Source organism: Limanda limanda, chromosome 9 (genome assembly GCF_963576545.1).
Source record: "Limanda limanda chromosome 9, fLimLim1.1, whole genome shotgun sequence".
Taxonomy (NCBI): domain Eukaryota; kingdom Metazoa; phylum Chordata; class Actinopteri; order Pleuronectiformes; family Pleuronectidae; genus Limanda; species Limanda limanda.
Window position 1 is genome coordinate 9,716,149 of NC_083644.1, and position 21,807 is coordinate 9,737,955.

At 43.2% G+C, this 21,807-nt stretch overlaps 2 protein-coding genes across 2 annotated transcripts; one reads left to right on the forward strand and one right to left on the reverse strand.

Annotated features, from left to right (window-relative positions):
* Nucleotides 1–1,789: 1,789 nt before the first annotated feature.
* On the forward strand, nucleotides 1,790–7,693 carry ddx49 (DEAD (Asp-Glu-Ala-Asp) box polypeptide 49). The gene is made up of 13 exons (XM_061078705.1): nucleotides 1,790–2,027; nucleotides 3,125–3,248; nucleotides 3,328–3,413; nucleotides 3,567–3,688; nucleotides 3,787–3,974; nucleotides 4,832–4,972; nucleotides 5,167–5,242; nucleotides 5,688–5,764; nucleotides 5,912–6,009; nucleotides 6,113–6,187; nucleotides 6,356–6,444; nucleotides 6,562–6,633; nucleotides 7,420–7,693. The coding sequence occupies exons 1-13, from the start codon at nucleotides 1,913–1,915 to the stop codon at nucleotides 7,591–7,593; spliced, it is 1,437 nt and encodes a 478-aa protein (XP_060934688.1). The 5' UTR covers nucleotides 1,790–1,912; the 3' UTR covers nucleotides 7,594–7,693.
* LOC133011026 (regulator of nonsense transcripts 1) lies at nucleotides 7,694–21,309 on the reverse strand. The gene is made up of 24 exons (XM_061078704.1): nucleotides 20,952–21,309; nucleotides 20,442–20,584; nucleotides 19,151–19,240; nucleotides 18,493–18,660; nucleotides 17,651–17,831; nucleotides 17,266–17,427; nucleotides 16,942–17,029; nucleotides 16,543–16,641; nucleotides 16,310–16,418; nucleotides 15,986–16,145; nucleotides 15,748–15,866; nucleotides 15,454–15,618; nucleotides 15,013–15,127; nucleotides 14,676–14,819; nucleotides 14,166–14,379; nucleotides 13,902–14,019; nucleotides 13,184–13,340; nucleotides 12,817–12,959; nucleotides 12,254–12,428; nucleotides 11,953–12,031; nucleotides 11,675–11,836; nucleotides 11,333–11,553; nucleotides 10,820–10,942; nucleotides 7,694–10,540 (listed from the first exon to the last, which is right to left on the reverse strand). The coding sequence occupies exons 1-23, from the start codon at nucleotides 21,114–21,116 to the stop codon at nucleotides 10,823–10,825; spliced, it is 3,297 nt and encodes a 1,098-aa protein (XP_060934687.1). The 5' UTR covers nucleotides 21,117–21,309; the 3' UTR covers nucleotides 7,694–10,540; nucleotides 10,820–10,822.
* Nucleotides 21,310–21,807: the final 498 nt, after the last annotated feature.

Genomic DNA, 21,807 nt, shown 5'->3' on the forward strand with positions numbered 1-21,807 from the left:
AATTCGGTATTGTCAAGTATTTTTCAAATTCCTCCAGAACAGACGAGGAGGAGCTGATACGTGGGTTGCACAGTTTCCAGGATGGAGCTTGTGATCCCGGGAGAACTTGATGATAATTTGGCTGCAGATAAATCTTTTATTTGTTTTTTTTTGCTTTCACTGCTGCTGAACTAACAGGAGTAAACAAAGCAAGATCAGCAGATTCAGAGGAATCCTGCTGCAGAGCCCTGAACTGTTGAGTTCATCCGGGTGTCTGACATCACACCGTGGGACCTATTAGCTCTGAACAAGGCTGGATTATCAACTGGGCGATTCGATTCTAATCTCAACTAAATTAAAAATGACTAAAGATCCTGTATCGTTACCTCACCCGATTGATTTAATAGCTTCTTTATTGAAGTTCATGTTGTACTCACATGGTATAAAATCTCTTAATGCAGAACACAGGCAATACGAGCATTTTACTGGAGTAAAAAGTAAAAATAAATAGAGAAAAATTGCATTGAGGTAAAAGTACAACATTAACTTTTCTACATGAGTAAAAGTAAGTACTTGCCTTTAAATATACTTAAATTTAGACATTATTCCCGAATGCAACTACTACATCATGAACTGTAGCTATATTCTGTTTGATACAATCATAACACTGTCAAGCTAATAAATAACTCTGCAAATGATGCTACACTTTGCAATGTCATATCAATTAATGGTTTTATCATGAGTGCTGCAGCAGGAGGAGTCTAGTGTTACCTCAACGCTGGGATTGGATCAATGACTCAGTTCTCCTCTGTTTATGTTGGGGGGGGGGGGGGGCAGAAGAGGATGATAGTGAAGCTGTCACCTGTGATGGACAGCCAGTCGCACCCCCTGCAGGACCCCATCACAGCACTGATTCACCCTGTCTGAAGGAGAGGTATCTCAGGTCCTCCCCTCCTGCTGCAGTAAAACTGTACAAGCAGCTCTGCTCCCAGTAGAATGAAAGGCACCATTATAGACTACAGCTCTGGTTTAACTCTCTTAACTGTGCAATACTCATTCTGTCTGTGTAAAACAATGGTTTATGTGCATATTCTCTCACTGTGCATACTATTTTCTTGTTTTTACTCTGTATATATTAGTTTTTATTCCAGTCATATTTTTCTATACCCTAACACTTAAGTATCATTACACTATTGCACTTATTATTAATTACTGATGCCTATTTTTGACTCTTACTGCTGTAATAATGCAATTCCTCATAGTGGGACTAATAAAGGATTATCTTATGTTATCTTATCTAATCTTATTTTACCTTATATTACCTTTATTGATGACTGACGTACTTGAAAACAGTTCTTTAAAAACAATATGAGCATACAACACAACACATTGTAAAAAAAAAGGAGTGGAGTAGAAAAGTACAGATGTTTTCTGATGAGTAGAAGTTAAAAATATCTGAAAATGAAACCTATAAAGTAAACTGCAAATAAATATAAAATTAAATATAAAATATGTACTTTGTTACATTAAACCACTGTGGGGTTGTCAATAGGGGTCTCCAGCTAATTAATATAATTATAATTATTTGCATCTGGACCTGAAAAGGTATGAAATTACAATGTATTGATGATTATAATGTAAATGTCATAATAATGTAAAAGTCATTAACACTGGGGAGGAGCTGGGATCACTTCTTGTTTTAGTCATCGCTGCACATGAGGGATTTGTTTGACCAGCAGGGGGCAGCAGCGCGCACCGCCACGCTGCCCCCTATTGCGGAAGAAGACGCAGAAGTCGCGTTGATGACGTAATAAAGCAGCGACTGTTGATGCGACACACGAGGATTGGTTAAAAGAGACTTTCTCGTTGTTGTTTTGTTAAACATTGTTCACAGAGGATTTCTACGAGGTCCTGGGGACGAGACACAACAAACATGGCGGACTTCTCTGAGCTGGGCCTGTCAGACTGGCTCATTAACCAGTGTCACCAGCTGGGAATCACCAAACCCACTCCGGTGCAGGAGAACTGTATGCCCCCCATCCTCGAGGGTGAGACCTTATAATAACACTTTATATTAAGATCTTATATTGAGACCTCGTATTGAGACCTTATTTTAAGATCTTTTATATATAGAATGTGGGTGAGACCTTATATTGAGACCGTATGTTGTGACCTAATATTGAGACCTCGTATTGAGACCTTGTGTTGAGACCTTAAATTAAGAACTTATACAAAGACCTAATGTTGAGAACTCATATTGAGACCCTATACAGGCTGTGGGTGAGACCTTATAATAAGACCTTATATTGAGACCCTATATTGAGACCTTGTATTGACACCTTATGTTGAGACCTTATATTAAGAACTTATATTAAGACCTCGTATCGAGACCTTATATTAAGACCTCTTATTGAGACCTTATATTAAGAATTAATATTAAGACCTCTTATTGAGACCTTGTATAAAGAACTTGTATTAAGACCTTATACAGGCTGTGGGTGAGACCTTATATACAGACTGTGCTGAATGTTAAGGTGAAACAAACATCACCAGGTTATAAACATGTAGTGTAAATATCCTCCTCACTGCTGAAACAAAACTCCATTGAAGAATCTCTCAATTTAACACTCGGTGCTTGTATCAGAGAAGGAGGATTTCAGGAGTTATGCCAAATGATCTGATATCATTTTATATGAGCTTGTTTTTTGTGTGTGATGTCACTCAACATCTTTAAACTTATGACCAAACGATTTCTCTATATTGGGGAGATCTGACCAGTCGAAGTTGCAGCTATCCCCAGCTCATATCTCCCTGAATAAGGATCCGTGACTCTTAAAAGTTCAATTCCACTGGTTTCTCATGGGACCAGATCAACATGAACATTTTTATTCATAACTATTACGCCAAATTACAAAAGTGTAATGATTTGACATGGACGTATCCAACTACTCAGCAGAGGTTGACAATCAAAGCTGAGCTGATTTGACCAGAAGACCTTCCAGTGATCATCAAGCAGAGTTTGGTTTTCGAATTTGGTCATTTGAGGTGGAAATATTCATCAAAGTAACAGAGCATGCACTTCAGTAGACCTGAGCCCAGAGCTGGTGCATGAAGGTGTTTTTATATTTGTATTATTTGTACACAGGTCGGGACTGTATGGGCTGCGCCAAGACTGGCAGTGGGAAGACGGCTGCGTTTGTGCTCCCAGTGCTGCAGAAACTATCAGAGGACCCGTATGGTATCTACTGCCTGGTGCTCACTCCGACCAGGTCAGTGCTACTTCCGCTAAACTATCCCATTAAAAATATCTTCCAATATATTCCTGCTAATGAATGTGATTTCCTGCAGGGAGCTGGCCTATCAGATCGCTGAGCAGTTCCGAGTCTTGGGGAAACCTCTGGGTCTTAAAGACTGCATCGTCGTAGGAGGAATGGGTAAGTACACATGTCACTGCACGGAATTATATATTATATATGATCCCATGTTGCTCGACCTCTTTCGTGTTGCTCAGTAAAGGCAGAAGTATCAGTCCTCTGCTGGGTTCGGGTTCAGCATCTGTCTAAAGCTCTCCTGTGTGCTGACCTCAGACATGGTGGCTCAGGCCCTGGAGCTGTCCGACAAGCCCCACGTTGTCGTGGCGACGCCGGGTCGCCTGGCTGATCACATCCGCAGCTCCAACACCTTCAGCATGAGCAAGATCCAGTTCTTGGTGGGTTCAGGAGTTTCCCGCTTTCACTTTTATATTCATATTTTATATGTTTTAAATGTTTATACCAAGAAGACCAATGTTGCAACGTTGTGTTTCAGATTATGGATGAGGCAGACCGGCTGTTAGAACAGGGCTGCACTGACTTCACCAAAGACCTGGAGGTGATCCTGGGGATTCTCCCGGCCAAACGTCAGACGCTGCTGTTCAGCGCCACGCTCACCGACACGCTGCAGGAGCTGAAGGGCATCGCCATGAACAGACCGTACTTCTGGGAGAGCAAATCAGAGTAAGAAACCTGCTGCTCTCAGGCTGGTGACAGGAGTATTTAGCCATGTCAGCCTTAGAGAAGAAGGAAAATGAAGTCCCCTCTGTGCAGAGTACTGAACTTGTATTTGTAAATATCTTAAAAAGCAGTCAGGGTCAGACTGAGTCAGCTGTATTCGCCTCATTTCAGATGCATTATTTGCCTGAAATCGTGTGAGTTATTAATGAAGCAGGAGCAGCAGTGTGGAAGATGAATCTGATATGAGGCGAAACTAAAGATTGAACAGCATCTTATGCACAAATGCCTTTGGATGCCCAAGAGTTGTTTAAATAACTGAGTTCAAACGAGCACAGATATTTCATGTAAAGTTATGGAATATAAACTTTAATGAGCGCACCAGTTTCACCAGGAAAGAGTCAATCCACCATGAATCCATAAATACAGGAGAATACGCTGCAGTTTTTTTAGCAGGAAGATAATAATAAAGGAAAGACTGAGATAGCACAACGTCCCCCAGTGTGGTTGTTAAATTTGAACTTGACTGAGTTTCACTGTGGTAAAAGTTCTCTCCTGTTCATTCATTACTTGTGTTTTCTTTTGCTGTCAAAGGCTCTCACATGGCTGAGAGGAAGTTGCTTTGTGTTGTTACATCCAAATAGTAATATGAACAGTTTTCATCAGGCTGAGCTGATGATGTCAAAGACACTGTTTTGATCCGTGTTTTCAGATTTTCAGAATCATCTCAGTTTGGTGATTACTATTCGTGGCAAAGCATTTTAATATTCATCATTCCCCCTCTGTATAGCCTGATTTATATGCTTAAAATAAGTCTGGACCTTAAACCTGAATGAGTGAATTGTCTTGTTTGTTGTTAACAGGACGCGGACGGTGGAGGAGCTGGACCAGAGGTTCATCCTCACTGCCGAGAGGGTGAAGGACGCCTACCTGGTGCACCTGATCCAGACGTTCACCGACAAGCACGACGACTGGTCCATCATCGTCTTCACCAACACGTGCAAGTACGATGCCCGGATCAGATTCAGAGGCTCGTAGATGTGCAGAGTTTCTAATGGATGCTCTGCAGCTTAAATGAAATATGATTTTTTTCTTAGAGTCTGCCAATATGTTGTTAATACATATAAAAGCATACATATATAAAAGTATATTTGTCTGACAAGATGATTGGTGTGTTATTATACATTTTTTTCCTCAGGAATTGCCAAATCCTCACCATGATGCTGCGAGAATTTCACTTTCCAACGATATCCCTGCACTCCATGATGAAGCAGGTGAGTCTTCATCTCAAACCCTGTTTCTCTCACATCATCCTTCAGTACATTTGAAGTAATGAATGTCTGCTGGAGGATGTTGATATGGGTATGAGGGAAACACCTTGAGTTTGTTAGAATAACAGCTGAAGAGGAGACGAGTTAAGTTTGCACTTACAGAGATTTAAAGTTTGCTTTGTTAGAAGGAACGCTGATAACGGAGATTTCCTCCAACACAGCGATGTTTCCCTTATCACCAGTCGTTACACAGCTGCTGGACAAGCTCCTGCTGTATGTGGGAAACTAATTAGTCCAATTAAAGAAGCAAAGACGGACATGAGAAATGAGTACAAAGCCCTGGTGATTGTACAGAAAAAAATGCATGTGTAAGGGATTAGCGCAGGGAAGGACTTTAAACCAGATGAATGGGACTGCAGAACAAACGACAGCTCTTTATCTCCTCCAGAAACAACGGTTTGCAAACCTCGCCAAGTTCAAGGCCAGCGTCTACAAAATCCTGATTGCGACAGATGTGGCTTCCAGGTAAGAAGCTTTGCTGAGCTGCAGCATCTCGACCCCACACAGTCTTAAACCGATTCTCCACTGAAGGAAGCCTGACAGCATCTGTACAAGCAGATGAGACAGGCATGATCCTGTGGTTTGACATTCTTCGTTATTTCTGTCCCACAGGGGTTTAGATATTCCAACTGTCCAGGTCGTCATTAACCACAACACCCCCGGCCTTCCCAAGACCTACATCCACAGAGTCGGGCGAACAGCAAGAGCAGGTACGATTAACACCGTTCATCACTGATCCTCCAGCGTCATCTATGAATATATACGTCTTAAACCAATGCGGCTCACTCCTGACCAGTTTTTCTTCCTCTACAGGCAGGAACGGAGTGTCCATTACTCTGGTGACACAGTATGACATCCACCTGGTCAACGCCATCGAAGAGCAGAACCGTAAGTCACAATCTGATTCACAGGAATACGTTTCCCTCCTGCCTCTGGTTTTGATTCAGATCCATTATCTGTGTCTTTAGAGCTCAACCTGACAGCTGTCGGTGTTGGTGGCTGCAGGGTGAACAACTAAACATTGCTTTTGATTTACTTAAACTGTTGTTTCTGCAGAGACGAAGCTGAAGGAGTATCCTGTGGAGGAGAAAGAAGTCCTGCAGATCCTCACCCAGGTCAACGTGACCAGGCGACGCTGTGAAATAGTACGAACGCCTCTTTTCCTCTCATTGCTGAATGTTTCCAGTATTCAGGATAATCACTGAATCTCCAGCCATGTATATTTAAAATTTCCGATGTTAATCACCTTTTCTGATTTGTAGAAACTGGAAACATCCGACTTTGATGAGAAAAAGGAGATCAATAAGCGGAAACAGCTGATCCTGGAGGGGAAGGCAAGTTCCTTAATGTTTACAATCAACCAATAAAACACTTGTTTTTGGCACATTTCAACAACCGCTATCAAGGTGAATAATCACAGGCTTCAAGTTCAGTTTATTTGACATGTTTGATAGTTTCCTGTGATGTCCTAGAGCGGAACTAAAATGTAATTGTAAACTTATGTTAAAGTGTGTGGAAAGAGCAATGTCATGGGGTTTTAATTCTCGAGAAGCTGGAGATAGTTACCTTTAGTCTCATCAGAGCACAAACTTAATATGTGAAATTAGTCCACAGGCAAACGGTTAATGACTCTAGAGCATATACCTCAGCCAAGGAAGAGCTATCTTCACGATTGTCTATATCTTAGTTTAGATTAGCATTAAGATACATTTATTTGTCCCAAACACATACACGCACAAGCACACTCATGCAATTGTAGGGAAATTTAACCTCTGCTTTTAACCCATCTGGTGCAGGACACAGAGCAGTGAAATATGAAAGAAACAAAGGAAGTTATCTGCACCAACATAAAATGGATTAATTTGAGTTGTTTTTGCATGATCCTGCTTTAACAAAAGACAAGGGGAAAGTTTATAAACTTTAAGAGCTTTCAGTCCCTCTAATAATTAACAAATCAGTTCTTTCCAGAAAACTAAAATGTGATAGACCATTGGTCTTAATCGTGAAAGATCCCTGCGACAAACTCTTATTTGAGACGGTATCATGCAGTTTGGAAACAGTTTAAATAAGAACGTTTCCAAATGTCCTGTTGCTAATTTGTGATCCTCCTTCCGTCCCAGGATCCAGACATGGAGGCCAAGAGGAAGGCCGAGCTGGAGAAGATCAAGACACAGAAGAGGAGGTTCAAACAGAAAATCCAGGAGAGCATGCAGAGACAGAAACATGGACAGCTGAAAAAGAATCTGACAAAGACAAAACACATGGAAAAGAACAAAGCTCCACAGGCAACATGAAAACAGCTGACTCGTGTATATCTAGTTTAATTGTATAATATCTGTAATATTTTTTCCTATTTGTCAGCATATGCAAATAAAATTCATACCGTGAAAACAATTGCTTGACAGCTTTTATTAGTTTACTTTAACAAGGGAATCACCATGTTGTGATGAAACGTCACTGCAAATAAGATTCATCGTTTCAAACAAACAGGTATTTACATCACATTGAGACCATTCATGTCATCTCTGTGGATGTAGAGAATCACGGGGGTTGGATGCAAAAGGTTTCATAACTAACTACAACTGAGACACTTCTTCAATAATCACTGCACGTGTTGCGGCTCAGATGGAAGGAGAAAAAAAAACAGCAATAAAAATGGTGGCAGCAGGTTTTTAAAGCTATAACATGTTAGAAGTTGACGTGTGAAACTAATTCATCGCACAAAACGGAAAAAGACTCGTACACACAACTACCTCTACGTCAATTAAACATGGCGACGTCTACTCGCAGAATGATTGTCACATGTCCGTGGAGATGAGAAGCAGGTGAGAAACAACAGTGGAATACATTCTGTGTTCAGATTCAGAAAAAAGCGTAGTCCCTGGAGGAGTTACAAAACTACAAGTCCCCGGACAGTTCGAGGAGAAGATACAAAACTAAGGAAAGGAAAACAGCCTCGTTCCCGGTGTCTGCAGGGTGCTACAAAAAACGGATTTTTAGTAAAAAGTACACAAACATGGCTAAATCACACCCGACCGAACTGAACGACATGACGCGGCACAAAGCAGCAAATCATCTGACAAAAGCAAAGTTTGGAGGAAATAGGGGGGGGGTATTTTTTTTTCTTTTTTTTATAGGATTCACATAAATCTGGAGAGAAACTCTACAAGGAAAACATGAGCAAAACAGCTTTGCACAACTCAAAAGTCCACAAAAGAAACTCTACCAGCCTCCATTTGCTTTGACCCCCACAGAGAAGGAAGGTGGCTTTCTTCTTCTTCTTTTCTTCAACCCATCCTTAACACAACCCAGCTGTACAACTCACTGACCTCATCTGGTTTTATTAGAAAAATAAAATATACTGAGTCTCGTGTCTGGAAGGTTATTTTATTTTATTAAATGCTGGTAGTTTTTAGTGATTTTAACTACATTCATGCTTGTGCTGCAGCTGTTTATCTGAAGGTGATTGGTTCTAGGCACTGAATCAGGTTTTTCATTCACTTCTATATCTCCTTGCCGCCGTCTCTTCAGTGCTGAATGGCCTCTCCACTATGTGACTGGGATAGTGTCTTTTAAATCCACACAAAGAATCCTGATTAAGATGATTTGTTTCTATTACAGGGTTTATTCGAGGTTCAGATTCATTTATGAAGTCTGAAATAACTCACGACAAAGTATAAATTTGCAGATTTTGGTCGCTGCTCCTATGCAGCGTGCTTTGTGTGGCAGGGTCACGTGACCGTCAGTGTGGCTGTGCAGCCGGTGAACATTCACAAAATCAAAATGCCGTGTGAAAGGACACTGGGTCAAATCTGTGGTCATCTGTTGGGCCTATAAAGTCCTTGTATTCAACGGTTTAACCCTCAGTGACTGGAACTTGGTTTCCAGATGTGGATACTCTTATCCTCCTCTTCCTCAGCCACCTTCCTTTTCTACTCCTTACCTGTGGTGGATTGATTGCCACGTCCTCCACTACTACCATCCTCCTCTCGCCCCTGGTTTCTTGTTTGGTTTCTTTTACCTCGAGCAGGGATTTGCGTGACGAGTGTGGTCAGTCCACAATCCCCTGAGGAGTCACTCGATGCAAAGCGCTCAAGCATTTGCCGATCTAAGCGTACACAGATCGTTTAAAAGAAGACATCTGGTCACGAAGCACAGCCGGACATCAACAACCCCGTTCAAAAGATTAAAATAAGGAAAAAGCCTTCGCTGAAACATCAAATGACACTGAGCTGAATATTCAATGCTGGTCATGTCTGATAGTTTCTATGACTTTTTTGCAATTTTGTGCTCTGTGATAAGAAAGGTACTTCAGAGAAGAAAACTGTCCCATGATGATCGCGATATCGGAGGGATTCGCGCCTCATGCCTTGAAAAAACAAAAAGTCTGAAATCCCTGCGTCGCTCCACCACTGGCGTGTGGTCGAAACCAGCCCATGAAAGACCTTGTGACTGAACCGGTGGTTCTCAAGGCATCTGGAAGGTATTTCAATTCAAGCCTCCTCAATATCAAGCACAGAAACCGTGTTTGTATTTCCTCTCCAAGAGGGCGTCCACCGCTGCTTCTCTGAGGCTGCTGAGGTTCTGGGGCCCAGTAGATGACTGTTGGTGCCGCTCTCCTCCCGTGAGAAACCTAATTTAAAATAGTCCGGGACATCGTACAGGTTGAACAACCAACCGACTCGTAGGATGGGGATGTGTGTTGCCTGTTTGAAGGCTTTCTGCCACCATGTCGGACCAGGTCTGGAGAACTTGTTCTTCAGGTTCAGGTGGGAGGGCTTGGGTCCTCCTCTGAAGATGACTGTAAGAACTTCTCTGTTCTCTCCTGGAGACAGTGAGGTGCAGGGGGTTGGGTGGGTTATTTTGTTTAGGAGTTGAGCCTCATTTGGATTCCCACGAGAGTCCGTCAGGATGTCTCCCGTTTCCCTCGGCAGCTCGACCACACGCCCCCATCTTCTCGACCTCCCTCCTTCACTACGCACGGGCTTCGGTCCCCGCCTCTCGCCTGTTCACTCGGCCTCTCTTGCCATCTCCCTGCCCATCTGTTCGAGCCCTCTTCTTCTACCCTCTTCTTTCTCTCGCTGGTCATTGGTTTGGTTTCGCTATCCCGTCGCTTTCACTCGGTGGTGCTTCGGTTGTAGCAGAGGAAAACAGGTATCCATTTTATGTTTTTATTATTTCCCAGATTAAAAAGCTGATGAACTAAGCTCAGCTCAAGCCTAGCTCCCTTCTTCAAGCATCCTGCAAGACACAATGCAGGGTTCATTAGTTTATGTCGAAAGAGAAATAGAGAATTGGAAGTCCCAACAGTTGCGAGAAGTTTACCGAGCTAAGCTTTTGAAAAGTGATGTTTTATCTCTGTCCATCATTCAAGGTTCATAATGAGCATTATAAAGGCTTTGTGACCTGGTGAGAGTTGTCAATAAACTTAAAAGTTTCTTCCAGCAAGAAAACATCACAGTGAAATCCTGATGACCCTTGAAACAATCTGCAGTTAAAATAATAACAGAATATACTTACACTTTAATACTGTGACAGTCCAGTCACTCCGCCATGCTGGTACGCACGTTCACCCTGGTAAGTCGAGTCCTGGGACAGAGCCACGTCGATCTGGGACTTGAACTCATCTCCAAGGTAGCTGTCCTGAAGAACAAGAGGACAGGAGCAACATTACAGCAGAACACTTCAAACTCAGGACCCTTTCAATTCTAATGCAAACCTTCCCCCTAAGATTGTTTCAGACATGCACTTAACTCCAATAAAGAAGTGTGTTTGTGATAAGAGCTGACGACTGTGTCGGGGGTGCTGTAAACATGATCGTGTGATTTCCGCAGCAGAGTTAATATGTTACTTCCTGCCTCTGTCGGCTGCCAAGGAATTTCAACAATAGTTTCACTAGTTAGATAAAGTTTTTTCAAGATTACAAAAAGGGACAACTTACTCTGTATATATTTTTTTAAACTACTAACTTATGAAAATATAGTAAAAAATAGTACAATAATCATGAACAAATCTTAAGCATGGATGTGTTACCTGGGAGAGCTCTGGCTGGGAAAGGCCAGGCTGGCTCATCTGAGAGGGCTGGCTCATGTTTATGTAGCCTTGTGTCAGTGGCCCCTGGGAGAAGGACTGGGAGGCCCCATCCTGGCTGACCTGGCTGTTTGGTCCATTACCCTGACCGGAGCCCTGGTTCCCGGAGCCACGGAGCCTCTGCCGCCCGCCACGCCCAGGCTTACCCTTCATAGCCCCACGACCTTGATGAGGGAAAAAAAATAAACGGACAAGGTAACCAACCATTATTCATTATTCCCCTTTTAGGATGTGGACCTGAGTTTCCACACTTTCAGCTACTGTTTTATTTCAGTGCGGTTCTACCTGCAGAGGGGCCGTTGCTCTGACCCAAGTAGCTGGGTGGAGGCATAGGAGGCATCACCAGGTTGAACGGTATGGGGATATTCAGGGCGGCCATGTGACCGGGGCCCGCCCCAATCATCCCGATCTGGTCATGAGTTTGAAAGTACATGGACGGACGTCCGGCTGAAAGAAAACACATATAACATGGCTCATGTAAACACACAGTTTGTTAACAGAGTTTGAATTAAGTTATTGTCTTGTGTCACATCACAATGTACTGAAAAATAAATAGTCCGTACCATTGCTGCGGTCGTAGGCGGAGCCAGGGATGAGGGCCTCTCGGGCATCATACATCGCAGTGCTCATAAAACGCCCACCCTGGAAAACATCACACATTGCCATTCAGTTCAGTTGCAAACTTTCTCAGATTTGGGGCCAACACTAACACGTATTGTCACTGTTGCCCCATCAAACACTTGTGGTTAAACCTTTTAAAAAGAAGAAAACAGTAACACTTTTTAACAGCTTAGTCAGAATCAGTTTTCTATCTTGTCTTCTGTGTTTCCACAGTTCAATATGTGCACAGTTGGGTCCACTCACAGGGTTGATGGTGTTGACCAGCTTGCGAGGCTTGCTGAACTGCATGAGGCTCTCCCTCAGGTTGTTGAGGGGCCCCTCCACCAGGACCTTCTGCTCCTTGTAGTTGTTCAGCAGGTTGTTCCACAGCGGCTGCTTGGAGAGGGCCTTCGGGTTCCCCACAATGATCACACCATACCTTCATTCACAAAACACACGAGCATAAGACTGCATACAGAGACTGTGGGGTTTAAACTACTTGGAGTCGATTTTTTGCGTTATGGCAGCATCAAATTCAAATTACTCTGGCACTAGTTTTTGAGTGTTGAAATTCCAGTAGTCTGATTCCTCCTACTATGAACAGAATTAGATCAGTAGGCATGTCTAACCTCAATTAAGATTATTACAAAAGGGGATAATATGAGTGTTTAAGTCAACATAAAGTATTAATCAGGTGAACTTTACAGACTAGTTGCCAAAAAGAGTACGTATCTGATTTTCATTACTCCTAAATTTGCTTTTACATGAAAGTCTAACAAGTGAGCTGTGTGCTGTGCCAGTTTTAACAGTTTGATTGAGGATCTTACTTGGCTCTGGTCAGCGCCACGTTGAGACGGCGAGGGTCATTCAGGAAGCCGATGCCCTGATGCTCATTGGCACGGACGCAGGAGAGAATGATGAAGTCCTTCTCTCTGCCCTGGAAGGCGTCCACGCTGGCAATTTCCACTTGCTGCAAAGGAACATGACACGGACGGGGATGAGGAGTGACGCTGACAACTTCAGTAAATGCTACAGCGACTGATGGAGAATTACATGCGTTTGAATTTGAATAAACTTTTATATTTCCTGCGAGGCTTTCCGAGTAAAAAACACTATTCGGACCATTTTATGCTCAGTTGACAAGGTTTTTAAATCAAAACATTACTCAGTCATCTTCTCAGATCTGTGTGGTACCTGATAGAGTTTGGTGTGCAGGGAGCCACTGAACTGCATGTACTGGACCAGGTAAGAGCGCTGACCCTCGTATGGGGTGATGATGCCGATTTGGTCGGGTTTGGCTCCAGCCTTCAGCAGCCTGGTGGTGATCTTCTCCACATTGGCAGCCTCGGTCCTTAAAAACACCAGCAGGAAAAATTACCTCACAACGTCATAGGTGTAGACTCATAATGGTTTTAAGACTTAAATTGTGTATGCTGTGAATCAACTTTACCCACCCTGCACAATATGGTTAAAGATCTTTTCTAGTTCATTAAGCTAATGGGACCAATTTAATCTCACTTTGGGTAAAGTATAATCCTCCATCAACGAGGTCTATGTCCCTGACATTTCTGTTGATCATGGCGGACAAGTGGAAGACTTTCTTCGTCATTTAAGTAACTGCTGCAACTGTTTAAGGCTGCCTTACTGGCTGGGGTGTGAATGCTGCGAGCGCACCGCCCATAGTGTGTTTGCAATCCTCAAACAGAAGAGGGAGGATGTAGCGGTGATTATGAAAACAATCACCATCTTGTGATCCGTTGGTGTTGTGTCTATATTACTATTACAAAATAAACTCTGTACCATTTCCAACGAGGCAATGAACACAAAGGGAGACTTCATCAAACCTTTCCGCACCATTGCATTAAAATCATTTTGCATGTTATGTATGAATGAGGTAACGCAAGAATATTACCTGTTGAGGTAGGAGGTTCCAGAGCTGGCTATCTCCTCCTGGCCCTGAGTCACGTAGAAGAACATGGGCTTGTCCGGCTGTGGCCACTGGAAGTCAAATCCTTTCTTAATGCGGTCAGCTGTTGAAGGCAAAGATATTTGAAATATGGTTTTAGTCTTTTAAGGAGTTTGTAGAATGTCATTTACCTGGTGAGGTTCCAGCTAGAGTGAAAACTAATTTGTCCCTCCATCAAACAAGATAATGAGCTGCTAAACTTTGACAAACCTGCGGTGACGCCATTCTGCAGGGAGCCCTCGTAGAATATGTTGGAAGGGAAGGCACTGAGGGCAGGGTGCATGCGGTACTGAACCTGCAGGCGGATTGGTCGGATGCCCAGAACCACCAAGCGCTCAAACAAGGACTGGGACAGACCTGCCTTAGCTGCCTTCTTACACATCACTACAGGACCGAGCTGGCAGTGGTCGCCCACCAGAATGAGCTGTGAGGAGGAAGAGGTGCAACATGTGGGTTAAGAGGGAACATTTGTGTAAAGCAATCTATAAAACTGTAAGACTATTTTAAACATGGTTTATTATTCAATTATTTTTTTACTTTTCTAGGACTTAAAGCTAAAATCCAGATTAGTCATAAACATTACTAAGATCATGTGAAAAGACGTGTATGCACCTATCATATTATTGAAAGAGCCAATCAATCACATTTGAAGTTTTATCCAAACATTATACTGATGACATCTCAACATTATAAGTTGATTTAGCCAAACATGGCGTGTACCTGCTTGGCTCCCAGCACCACAGGCACCATGCACTCCGGCTCGGTGGCCTGGGTGCTCTCATCAATCAGGATGGAGCGGAACTGCATCTTGGCCAGGCGGGGGTCTCCAGCCCCGACACAGGTGCAGCAGATCACATCAGCATTCTGGACAAAAAGAAAGGAAGACGGTTTATAGATTTTTAAATATTAAAATATGTTTTGATTACTTATTATTTTTGAATGTTTAGTCAAAACTGTTTGTTGCACCAGCAGTCTGAAAGCAGACTTTTTTGTAGATTGACTCCATTCACAGTTTTGAGTTGGTTTGTTAGTATGACACTTTGAAGATGCTCCTCACCATGAGCAGCTCCCTCTCAGCGGTGCGCTTCAAAGCCCTGTAGCGTTTCTCATCAGCAGACGACAGCTCACCAGTCTCATCCTTCAGCTGTTGCAGCTTCTGCAGCTCAGGCATACTGTGGAGGCAGGGTCGAATCAGGGTGGTAGTTAAATATTAGATCGATATTACCAGTCTGTGATCTAATTAATACATAATTTTATTGACTCAAGATCAAGGTCGTCAAGCTAAATTTAGAAAAGTCAATTATTTTAGATTCAGTTTTCCCGCAGGATACAGTTGCAATTGTTTGCAAAGACACATTCACATTTATCATGACTGAAGCTCTATTAGACATCAAAGCTTATTCTGACTGAACACCAGTTATCTTGATGTACAATTAATAATGAACTAATTCACAAAGGGGTCTAGTGCGTGGAGGACATTTCCCTTCATGCCACTGACCTGTCCATGTTGCTGATCTGGTTGTGCAGAGCCAGGAAAGACACGGGTGACTCGATGGCCTCACGGCTCTTGGCGCAGAGCCGGACGACCTTAAGTCCAGTCTTGTCAATCTTCTCGGTCAACTGGTCCACAGCGATGTTACTGGGAGCACACACCAGAACTGGGCTGCAGGACACACAAACATATACATGTAAAAACGGTTAGCAGAAGAAAAGTAAATGCTGTTGCTGGACTAAAAACAATAATGGCATCACTTATTTTTTTGAGTATACTACTATAAAAACTCTTACTTACCCATTGCCCTGTCGGGACAGGTGGTACACAATAGTGGCAGAGGTGACAGTCTTTCCGGTGCCGGGAGGACCCTGAATAAGACTGAGAGGCCTCTGCAGCACCGTCTTCACAGCATACACCTGAATGTGTAGAGCAATTTAGAAAAAACTGTCATGGTCAGATGTTGCCAAAGCAAACACATGTCTATTTTGAGGAAGAATCCCCTGATCACAGGGGAATGTGTTCAGTGAGGTCTGACCTGTGAGTGATTGAGGTCAGGTAGGCCCTGAGCAGTGAAGCGCTTCGGCAGCTGGCACTTTATGGTGACATCCTCCACCTCATGGCCCAGCAGTTTGTGGTAAATGTAACCAGACACAGAAGTCTCATCCACTGCAAAGGTCTTCAGGGCGCTTTGCATCCTGCAGCAACAAATGTAATTTATTAACAATTATTCATATCATCAAAGAAACTTTGTATTATAAATGCATTATACTATATTCCTGTTATGTACAATAATATTATGACTAAAGAAATCAAAATTAATTGTTCCGGTCACATCTTGGGGTATAAGAGTTTTGCCTACCTGTCAAAGGAAGTTGACTTCCACACAAAGTCCACCTGGAAGTTGTGGGGGATTTCCACAGGAGCGCCAACGCTGCTCCGCAGCTCGATGGCAATTTCATCTCCATAGTCTTTAAAAACCGGCAGTTAAGGAAGTTCGGCATTAACTGTACATTAGGTCTAGTAAGTGGGGGTAGATGGTTATGTTTTACATTAATGTGATGGAGAAGATGCTGTAATTTGCATAAAGGATACTATCAGGGACTTTGATGACATGACCAATGCCCTTCCACATCGGGGCCAGATCTCCTTTGTATCGCAGGCAGATTTCATCACCCTGCATCAGCCGCATATCTGGGATTGATAAAAAGGACACATGTTAGGAACCCTTAATTACTGAACCCCCCCCCCAAAACAAACTAAGAAGCGTAAGCTATGTTCTCAAACCAAACAATACAATACCGTGAACCTACAAAACAGCACAAAACCCCACTACAAAAACGGAGGCAAGGACAAAACCAAGCACACATGCCACCAAAAGATGCAGGGTCAGGGGAGGTTTCGTGCAATTCTGACAACTGAAGAGGGATGGATGGGACGAGGCTCTATCAGCACCACAGAACCACATGGAGGAAGTAAAACTCGGAGAATTACCACCTGAATCCGTCTTGGGCAGTGTGAAATAGGCAATCCGCTTTTTATTCAGACCCAGGTCCCACCTGACTGTTATATTGTCTTGGGTCTAAAAAAGAAATGTAGGAATATGTTATCAACAAATGAATAATAGGTCAAATGTTTAATATCACTCTGACAAGATTCCTTGAGGGCAAACAATGAAAAATAACAAAACTCAACTTAAGCAACATTTTTAAATGCAGCATTAGAAAATAATAATAAATATAGAGGACATGGACAAACAATGATTAACACTATTTTGTGAGTAAGAATCTCCAGCATCTCTTGAGGTCTTTTAAGTACCTGGGACTCCTTAAGCTTCTTGTCGTAGTCAGCCTCCAGTTTGACCAGTGGGCCAAAGATGTTTTGGTACTGGTAGGCGTCCTCGTACCGCAGCAGCACATGCTGGGGTTCCTCATCCACGCCCGGTTTCTCCAAGTCCTCCAAGGTGGCGGTGGGATTGTCCTGTAAGGAATGAAAAGGTAACTACTCGCCCTTCACTTCATCACATCCCACAATTTAAATCCACAAAAAGATTCCCTTTCTCACTTGCAGATGCCTCTTAAAAATGGAATTCAACAGGTAGATACCAATCCTGTTAAGCAGCCATCACTGGCTGCTCCTTAACCGGCTCTTGTTAAGGTTTCAAACTTCTGTTGACAACACTGCTCAGTCATCAGGCACATACCTTCCACAGCTCCTCAAGCTTGTTGATCTGCTGGGCGGTGATCTGCCGAGCCCGAAGCTGCTCCTGCTCCGAGGGGATCTTCACCAGCCAGGACAGAAAGCAACGATCCTGGATCAGTGGTTGCCACTGAGAGCTGTCCCAGTTGATGTCTTTCAAGCTACTCTGGCTAGCACAGGGCTGCCTGCATGGAGACACAAGGTAGGAAAAACAAAGAACTTGGTTTACGTTCAATTTATGTGTGTTTTTTTTTTTTTTGCAGTAATCAGATTATGGCAGAGGATTTTTTCCTGCCTTAAGTACAGTCACAGTTTGGTTTACAACATGATATGAAAAAAACTTCCTCTTCTTACAAGACAATTTGTTTCTCAATCGTAACAATGTCTGCTCCGTAATATTGATTTTGATTTCAAATTTCAGGTAAACCATGTTCTGGCTTTCAAGGTATTGACTTGGTCATGTTTTATCTCATTTTAATTGGGATACTGTACTGCACAGCTAGATCTGGAAATTGGGGTTTTAACTTTCTTGCCTTCAGAAAGATGTTATAGTTTTTATTGTCTAATTCTGACCAGGCGATTTTGTTTTGTAGCCATAAACATTTATAAGGTAGCAACTTTTATCATCTCAGTGACTAATCGGGCATGTCAGAGGCACTGCGTCAGTTCCTGGAGCCTCAGGATGCGAAGAATTTGCATGTTTCGCTTTCAGTGGATGATTCAGAGTAACTTATGATAAGAGGTTCAAAGTTGTCCACAAGACCTGTTTGACCAACACATTCTGAATTTGAGGGCAGTGGTAACTGAACTGTCATTGTTAAAACATACTGCCCAGCCAGCACCTACCTGCAGAGCAACACCACCACGGAATCAGCTTTGGCCGGGATGAAGCCCAGCAGGAAGACATTTCGACAGCCGCAGTTGTAACACTCCAGCACCGTCTCTCCCAGTGGCCCATCTTTATGCAGAGTCACCTCCTTGCATTTGGCTCTCACCAAGTGGTTCACAATGTGGCTGGAAGTAAGAGAACAGGAGTCAGATGATTAAAGAAAAAGAAAAAAAAAATGACACTTGTTGTGGCAGCACGGCAGCAGAAATCAATTGACAGTTTATGTAGCGTGTTGACTCGCAGTACAAAGACAGGACAGACACCGGGGATCATTTTACAGTTTTTAAACAAATGGGTAAGTGTATCGCAAATGTCAACAGCTGGCAGGAAAAAACTTGGTTAGTTTAACATCGTTCCTTACCAATGAAAATACAATGAAAAGTCTTGTTTAAACTACATCATGCAGATCTCTCTTTATACCCATTCAACATCATCTGAGTGTTCACAGCTGGCTGATTGTGATGTGGGCGAAACTGAAAACATTGAATTACAAACGTACAGTCCAAATTTTTACCAGAGACAAAAAGTTGTTGCAAGATTTGTTATTCCGGTCTATGTAAATAATGCCATTTTGGCACTTATGTGAGGTGATCAGATGAGGAGTTCATTACACACCTGCCAGATGTGTTGCCACGTCCATTACAGAACCACTTCTTACTGGTGTTGCAGTACACCACACAGGCTGGATCATGGATACCGCAGTAGCTGAAAAATACCATAAAAAACGCATGTGAATTACTGCAATATGAAATTAACATTGTGCCAAGTGAGGTGATGCCATTTCTTTGTGTCGTCATCACTTTATGCAAAAGCTACATTGACATTTTCCACATTTGTTTATAACTGCATATCTAGAAGAGGTGCAACGAGTTGTCATTTAGGGGATTACACTGTTGACTATATTGATAATCTATTAGCCATTTATTTACAGCAAAAATGCAAAAGTTACAATGTTATCAGCTTCTCAGGTGTGAGGGCTTGAGTCCCCATGATAGCTGTCTGTTCAAATATTTGCTTAGTTAGTGATGTATGGAAAGATCTGAATGAGAACCTCAGGGACCTGTTAGTGATCACTGAACAACAAGAGCCACGTAGAAAATAAGTAATATTATAACATTACCGTGCAATTATCTAAAAAAAAGTTTAGAACGTGCAACTAGGTAATATTAATTCAACAGTCCTGCAAATAAACCCGCCCTGACTGATATACTGTCCAATTTGTGTGGAAACTGATTTAAGTGGTGTTGATTCAACTTTACTGACTTGGAGTTGCTGTAGACTTATGTGGTTATAAAAGGACACGTGTTTTTTACGATTTTGTCGATTACATTTATATGACTGACATGAGGGACTAGGCTCATAAATTCTTGACTAACAACTCTCTGCACAGCTGTTTTCCTGCCCGTTTGCCCTTTATTTGGAAAATCATCATCAGATGTGAAACATGAATGAACATGTGCATTAACTATTCTTACACACTCCACCTAGTGAGAGTTGTTGCTTAATTTGCAACGAATGTCCCGCTGCACCTTTGAATGTATATAGTTTTGTGTTATATGTGACTTTTTTTGTATTTATATTAGTAAGTTCTTTCTGCCTGGCTTTAACTTCAATATAAGTATTGCACTGCTGAGTTGACTGGTTTCTTCTTCTGCAACACCTTCCATTGTACCGTTGAACCTATGCTAACTCCATATGACAAATACAACTTGACATCGAGGCTAGGCTACACAACAGACACACATCTGTATGATCCCATTCGGGTCAAATGCAGCACAGACTACACAGCTAGTGATCGTACAGTGGATCCACCGCCTGTCTTCAGCAGATTCAACACAAAGTGGACATTAAACGGTGTCTTCGTGGGGTAAACAGGACACTGCTGTCCCCGGCATGGTTCCTCTACCTGCATGCGTGCACAGGCAGGTCCTTGGTGTAGTACGTGTCCTCTTCATCCTCCTCGAAGTTCAGCTCGGCCAGCAGCTGACTGGCTTTGGCCACGGAGTCGTCCACTCCTCCGTTCAGCAGATTCTCATCAGGACCATTGATCTGCAGCACAACACACAAGCTTTAACAAAAAAGAGAACTCACCCGATGCTAACGGTTAGCTTGCTAGCCGCTAGGAAGCGCGGAAAAGCCAGTTGAGTCAAACGTGAGCTGACGTGTTGTCAGTTTCTCTCGACGCTTTTGTAATTTTTGTCGTCAAAGGTTAAAACCCCTCAAAAACCGAGCGGGTCGAAACGTAGACAACAACAAAAACACACCGGATGTTACTTTACGAGTTCAGTTAACGAGGTTTCCAAGCTAGCGGCAAGCTAACAGTTAGCCGTTAGCTGCTAACCTCCAATAATAGCGGGGTGGCGGATGAGCTAGCCGAGGCTAACGTCAGTCCACCGTGGGAATAGAAGCCTCGCACCTGTCCGTCCAGCTGGCTCTGGCCCTGGGTCTGCGTCTGGCTGGGCAGCGTGAAGTCGGTGAAGTCGTACTCGGAGCCCTGGGTGTCCGCCCCGAGCAGCTCCGCTTCCTCGGTGTCCAGGAAGGTGAGGGTCTGGGAGCTCGGCCCGTACGCCTCCACGCTCATCTCGGCTCTACACGTTCTGTTTCACCCCAACGACTTCCGGTAGTTCGCCCGCGGATGAAGTGAGTCCTCTCGGTTGTGGGTCGGTACGCGACGCCCGGGAGACCGAGGTCTGGGGCCGAGGGTGTGAGTTCGAACCCGGACGACAAGCGGAACCGATGAGCAGCTCGACTGATCCAGCGGCTCCGTCACAGACCGTCCCGACGCGTGACGTAACTGTGGACCGGAGGCACGTCACCAGCGCGAAGAGCTCTCACTCTGAGGTTTTTTCAGGAGACACAAAGAGCTCCAAGATCTAGAGCAGATGAAATGGCAGGAATTGGGATGAAATGGGATGAGATGATAATGTATCAGTGCCAGAATGGGGACATGTGCAGTGTTAACAGCAGCAAAGAGTGCAGTCCAAAAAATAAACATTAACTATAAGATTGCAGCAGGACTGCTTGACATATAGTTTTGAAGTTATCCTTCAGAATGTTTACCCCCATCAATGCTGCTCAAACCTTTATCCTGATGTTTACCTACACTTGACATCTATTGCACTTCTGTCCGTCCTGGGAGAGGGATCCCTCACACGAGGCTCTCTCTGAATTTTCTACGTATTTTTACCTGTTAAAAGGGTTTTTAGTAGTTTTTCCTTACTCTTGCTGAGGGTTAAGGACAGAGGATGTCACACCATGTTAAAGCCCTATGA